This window comes from Diabrotica undecimpunctata, chromosome 2 (genome assembly GCF_040954645.1).
Source record: "Diabrotica undecimpunctata isolate CICGRU chromosome 2, icDiaUnde3, whole genome shotgun sequence".
Lineage (NCBI taxonomy): Eukaryota > Metazoa > Arthropoda > Insecta > Coleoptera > Chrysomelidae > Diabrotica > Diabrotica undecimpunctata.
The window spans coordinates 93159852-93166952 of NC_092804.1; the positions used below are offsets into that span (position 1 = coordinate 93159852).

General features: G+C 34.2%; 1 protein-coding gene across 1 annotated transcript; it reads left to right on the forward strand.

Annotated features, from left to right (window-relative positions):
- The first annotated feature begins 1937 nt into the window (after positions 1–1937).
- On the forward strand, positions 1938–5527 carry LOC140433798 (uncharacterized). Its single transcript, XM_072521774.1, has 4 exons — positions 1938–3597; positions 3793–4385; positions 4876–5260; positions 5304–5527. The coding sequence occupies exons 1-4, from the start codon at positions 1938–1940 to the stop codon at positions 5525–5527; spliced, it is 2862 nt and encodes a 953-aa protein (XP_072377875.1).
- The last annotated feature ends 1574 nt before the right edge of the window (positions 5528–7101 follow it).

Genomic DNA, 7101 nt, shown 5'->3' on the forward strand with positions numbered 1-7101 from the left:
ATATATATATACGTATATGTATATATATATATATATATATATATATATATATATATATATATATATATATATATATATATATATATATATATATATATATATATATATATATATATATATATATATTTACTACTCTCCAACTCTCCAAAATTAACAAATTAACGCACCACCTAAAATAGACCATGATTTTAAAACTATATTTCTTCTGAACCCTTAATTGGATTTCCATGATTTATTTTTCACATTGTAGGTATATTTCTAATTAATAATTATATTAATGTTTTTTAAGAAATGTCAACGTTTTACTTACATACAGGGTGTAAAAATAAAGTTGTGTTTTTTCATCTAATTTTATCTATTAGAAACAAACGCTACATGTTATTAATATTTTAAGATCGCTTCATTCTTTCTTCACGTTTTGGTAAAAAATCATTACGATATCTTTATTATCAAAGAAGAAAAGTATGTTCAAAGCATTACGTAATTTTTTACTCTCCAAAATTAACGCCCGACCTCAACTCTACCATAATTATTATTAAGCTATTTTTCTTGTGTATCCTTGAATCATCATCATCAATTAGCCTATACTTGTCCACTGCTGAACGTAGGCCTCTCGTAAAATTTTCCACCTATTTCTATCTTGAGCTTCTTGCATCCAGTTTCTGGTGATGCGCTTGGTATTATCCGTACGTCTAGTCGGTGGTCGTCCTCTGCTTCGATATACCTCTTGCCTTGGTCGCCATTCCAGAATCTTTCTGGTCCACCTATCATCCGTTAATCTGGCAACATGTCCGGCCCAAGCCCATTTAGCAATGGCTATTTTTTCAACTGCATCTGTGACTCCTGTTCTTCTTCTTATTTCTAGAATTGGTACTTTATCTCTGATGGTAATACCTAATATTGTTCTTTCCATAGCGCGTTGTGTAACTCTTATTTTGTCTATTATTCTTTTTGTCACAGTCAGTGTTTTTGCACCATATGTAAGAACTGGTAAAACGCACTGGTTAAAAACCTTTCTTTTTAAATAAACTGGGATAATAGACTTCCAAAGGCAGCCCATGTGAGTCCTATCCTTCTTTGTATTTCAGTTGTCTGATTATCTCGTCCTAAGTGAATCTCATGCCCTAGATATTTGTAAGCTATTACTTGGTCGATGCTATGGCTTTCAATCAGAATTTTACCGCTTACTACAAGGTTGGTCATAAATTTTGTCTTTAAGGTGTTAATTTTAAGACCAATTGTTTTTGACACTTTATAGAGCGTGTGCAGCATTTTTGTAGCTTTATTAACTCTATCAGATATTAAAACGATGTCATCAGCAAATCTTAGGTGGTTCAGATCTTCCCCATTTATATCCTTGATTGCATTTCAATAAATTTTGTTGTTCATTGCAGACTTATTTCTAAGTAATTACTGTATTAATGATTTCTGGGAAGTGTCAACATTTCACCTAGATACGAGGTGTAAAAATAAATTTGATACTTCATCCTATTTTGGAATACCCTGTGGAATTTACTTAAAGCAAATGCTACATCTTAATATTAATACTTTAAAAAAGTTTAAATTTTTTTTTTCACCATTTTCGTAAAAAAATCATCGATATCTTTATTATCAAAAAAGAAAAGTATGTTCAAAGCATAACGTGACTTTATTGAATTGTAAAAATTCAATATTCAATTTAAGAAATCTGAGCAGAGATGAATGTGTTCAGGCAATTACTTTAGCTGATGTAGGGTTACGTTATCGTGAAATAGGCTTGAGGTTGTCCTGTGGTCTGTGAACTGTGTTTGTCATTTGTCATCTTAGTTTTAGTTAATGTCATATGTAATTGTCATGTTATTCATTCAAACAAAACAATGCTAATTTCTTGTATATTAAAACCTAGTTTATAAAGGTTTTGCATTTCATTACAATTTAATATACAAGAAATATCAAATATGGATAAGCTACTACGACCATACAGATTCGATGCAGATCCTAACTCTCCTAGATCGTCTCAAGAATGGATGCATTGGAAAGCTACATTTAAAAACTTTATTTCCTCTGTGATTGATGTTTCAGAGGAGGAGAAATTCAAACTACTGGTAAATTACGTGAGCAACAATATCTATGAACTCATCTCTGATTGTAGAAAGTATTCTGAAGCCAAAAGTATTCTCGAAGCAGCTTTTGTTAAACCCAAAAATGAAATTTTTGCCAGACATATCCTAATGACAAAAAAACAACAAACTGGTGAAAACATAGGTCAATACGTTCAACATCTTAAAGTGCTTTCCAAAGACTGTAATTTTCTAGCCGTTTCTGCAGACCAAAATAGAGAAGATTATATAAGAGACTCTTTTATTAATGGCATTCTTTCTAATTACATAAGACAACGTTTACTAGAAAACAACACTATTACTCTGCAAGATGCCATAGTGAAAGCCCAGTCTCTGGAGTCAGCTTCAAAACACTCTGAGGCTTATACAACTCCTGTACAAATTATTAATGCAATTTCTTCCGAAACCAGAGAGCACACTAATTATACTTCTGCTGCTGTGAAAAGTTGGAAATGTTACTTTTGTGGATCAACTGAAAGGCATCCTCGTAGCCTATGCCCTGCTAGAGACAAAGTTTGTAAGAAATGCTCGAAAGTTGGACATTTTTCCAAGGTATGTATGCTTCAGATGCCCAATTCAGTATCAGCTGCTGTTTTAGCTACTACTACATCTAGTTCCAATGTTAGAAATCTTGCTGCTGCCCCTCAATGCTTATCTAAAAGTGTTACTGAGATAAAGGTGAATGGAAATACAACTGAAAGTTTAATAGACACAGGTAGTTCTGAGTCATATATCAGTAAGAATTATGCATTGTCTATAAACGTGAAAACATTTAGAAGTCATGCAAATATAATAATGGCTTCAACAGCACTCAGAACGACTATCTCAGGACACTGCTTTGTTAATTTAGAAATAAACGAACATTCCTATAAAAATGTCAAATTATCAATAATTCAAGATTTATGTGCTGATGTAGTTATAGGTCATGACTTGCTTAAACAACATTCTTCTCTAGAAATCACTTTTGCTGGCTCAAAAATGCCTTTAGTTATTGATCGTATAGATAACATTTGTAGTTTGGCATACTTAAATATAGAGCCACCCAAATTATTCTCCAATCTAGAAAATGATTGCAAACCGAGGGCAACTAAATCAAGAAAATTTTCAACTGAAGATAGAAAATTCATATCTGACGAGATACAGTATCTGCTATTGAATGGAATCATAGAAGAAAGCAACTCTCCTTGGCGTGCACAAGTACTTATTACAAAAAGTGAAACACACAAAAAGCGAATGGTGGTAGATTATTCACAAACGATTAATAAATTTACTTACTTAGATGCCTATCCTCTCCCAGATGTTGAAGATATTGTTAGAAAAGTAGCAAGATCTTCTGTCTTCAGTACTATTGATCTTAAAAATGCATACCATCAAATTCGAATCAAAAATGAAGAGAAAATATACACTGCTTTTGAAGCCAACGGCCAACTATACCAATTTTGCCTGATTACTTTTGGGGTAACCAACGGAGTGGCTTGTTTTCAAAGGGTTATCGATGGTATTATTAAATCCGAACATTTAAAAGGTGTATATGCATATCTTGATGACATTACGGTTTGTGGATTAAATCAACAACAACATAATGAAAATCTTAATAAATTTATGGAAGTAGCGAAGAAATACAATCTAACAATAAATCAAAATAAAAGTTCTTATACACTAAATTCAATCAAACTTTTGGGTTATCAAATAGAAAATCAGACCTTAAAACCTGATCCTGAAAGACTTGAACCATTAAAGAAGTTACTCTTACCAAACGATTCACAATCACTTAAGAGAGCTGTCGGAATGTTTGCACATTATTCCAAATTTATCCCACAATTTTCAGAAAAGATACAAAAACTAGTCACATGCAATACTTTTCCTTTAACAGAACAAGCAGCTGAAGCTTTCCAAATTCTTAAATCTGAAATTATTTCTTCAGCCGTTACTACGATTGATGACAAGATTCCTTTTATCGTTGAATCTGATGCTTCAGATTTTTGTATTGCTGCTTCTCTTAGCCAAGGAGGAAGACCTGTTGCTTTCTTTTCAAGAACATTATCAAAAAGTGAAAGAAATCATTCATCTGTGGCAAAAGAGGCTTATGCAATAGTGGAAGCTCTTAGAAAATGGAGACATTTCTTGATAGGTAAAGATTTTCGACTTATAACTGATCAAAAGTCTGTCTCTTTTATGTTCAATATGCGCCACACTAGTAAGATAAAAAATGAGAAGATTATCAGATGGCGCCTTGAATTATCATGCTACAGTTTCGATATTCAGTACCGACCAGGAGTTGAGAATGTGAGTGCCAGATACTTTCTCACGAGTGAGCTGTTCAATAAATCCTCGACCAAGTCTATTTGAACTACATCAATCCTTGTGTCATCCAGGAATCACCAGAATGGTCCATTGGATAAAGACACGTAACTTACCATATACTATTGATAAAGTCCGTGAAATGACCAATCGCTGTCCTATCTGTGCAGAAATAAAACCAAAGTTTTTAAAAACTCAAGGGGAGATTAATTAAAGCTACTTCGTCTTTTGAAAGATTGTCTCTGGATTTTAAAGGACCGCTTCCATCTAGATCTCATAACAAATATATCCTAACAATTGTTGACGAATATTCTCGATTCCCCTTTGTATATCCATGTCAAGATGTTTCAGCGAAAACTTTTGTGAAGTGTCTTACAAACTTATTCTCTTTATTTGGAATGCCTAGTTATATCCATTCAGATCAAGGGGGGGGCATTTATGTCTCAAGAAGTCAAAACATTTCTCCATTCACAAGGAATACCTACAAGCCGAACAACATCTTAAAATCCTGAAGGCAATGGCCAGACAGAAAGATATAATGGAAAGAATTATATGGAAAACTATTTCTCTTGATTTAAAATCTAAACATTTAAAAACTGAACAGTGGGAAGAAGTAGTTGAGATAGCTCTTCATTCAATTCGTTCTCTTTTGTGTACATCTACAAACAGTCTCCCTCATGAGCGAATGTTTCATCATTCCAGAAAAGCTATAAATGGAGCTGCGCTTCCTTCATGGTTGATAACCCCCGGAAAAGTATTTATGAAAAAAAATGTGAGGCAGTCCAAATATAAACCCCTCGTTGAAGAAGTACAGCTAATTGAAGCAAATCCAAACTATGCTGTTGTTAGACGTGAAGATGGTAAAGAAACAACAGTAGCCTAAGACAACTTCACCACGAGGAGATGCATCTCTACTGGACTGTGTTAGTGGATCGGAATCTGCGGTTTCTAATGAACAGTTTATCAAAGATCCACCAAGCCCTAGATTGAGTATATGTGAGGAAAATCCAAATATTTCTCCTGTTAACGTTCTGGAAGATCAAGGTAATATTGAAAGTGTTTTAAAGGAAGAAAATAAAGACAGTCTTATTAGAAGAGGTACCAGGGAAAGAAACACTCCTGCTTAGCTTAAAGACTTTGTTCAAAAATAAAGTTCGGGTGAATGTCCTGTGGTCTGTGAACTGTGTTTGTCATTTGTCATCTTAGTTTTAGTTAATGTCATATGTAATTGTCATGTTATTCATTCAAACAAAACAATGCTAATTTCTTGTATATTAAAACCTAGTTTATAAAGGTTTTGCATTTCATTAGAGCGGTTAGAGGTATCTCATACCACAATACCACGAGTCATTCAACGTTTTCGAGAAACAAATAACCATACGAAACGGCGTGAACAAGGAAGAGGAAAACTTACAACACCACGACAAGATCAGTTTATCAGGCTTCGTGCTATAAAAGAACGTTTTCTTACAATGAGACATTTACAAATACACGTGACAAATGTTCATAATATTCAAATTAGTAGAAACACTATACAAAGGCGTCTTGCTGAACAAGATCTGCATATAAGGATACTAGTCAGAGCTTTAAACGTTAATCATTGTAGAAGTAGATTACAATTTTCCAGAGAGCACCTTGACTGGAATGTTGATGACTGGGAGTACGTGTTGTTCACTAATGAATCGTGGTATTGCTTATATAGCTCAGTGTGAGAGTTGATCGACGGCCAAGAGAACGCTTCTTCTTCTTCACGTGCCATCTCCGCGACGGAGGTTGGCAATCATCATGGCTATTCTGATCTTAGATGCTGCTGCTCTGAATAGTTCAATTGATGTGCATCCGTACCATTCCCTCAAGTTACGCAACCATGAGATTCTTCTTCTTCCTACACTTCTCTTGCCCTGGATTTTCCCTTGTATAATCAATTGAAGTAGGTTGTATCTCTCATTACGCATAACATGCCCCAAGTATTGCAGCTTTCGTGTCTTGATGGTTTCCAATACTTCCATTCTTTTGTTGATTCTTCTCATGACTTCGTTGTTTGTTACATGCTCGGTCCATGATATCTTCAGGATTCTTCTATACACCCACATTTCAAATGCTTCCAACTTTTTAGCAGTCGACGCGTTAAGTGTCCATGCTTCTATCCCATAAAGCAGAGTCGAGAAAATATAACACCTTGCCAGCCTAACTCTCAAGTCCAATTTTAGTTCTCTTGCACAAAGTACCTTTCTCATTTTATTGAAGTTTGTACGTGCTTTCTCTATTCGAACTTTGATTTCTTTGGAGTAATCGTTTGTGTGATTAATTATTGTGCCAAGATAGTGGTAGTTTTCAACTTGTTCTAAAGCACGTAATTGTCAGGCTTTCACCATTATTTTGGGTTTTTGATATCCCCATAAATTTGGTTTTCTTGGTGTTTATTGATAATTCATATTCTTCTTCATACTCAACTATCTTGTTCATTAACTTTTGGAGGTTGTCTGTTATTATGATAGTATCGTCCGCATATCTAATGTTGTTAATTGGTGTTCCATTGACCTTGATTCCTGCTGTTTCTCCCTCAAGAGCTCTTTTCATAATTTCTTCAGAGTATGCATTGAATAGTAGTGGTGACAATACACACCCCTGTCGCACCCCTCTTTTAACTTCGAACTCTTCTGATATGTGTTCATTAATGCGTACGTGTGCCTGCTGTTTA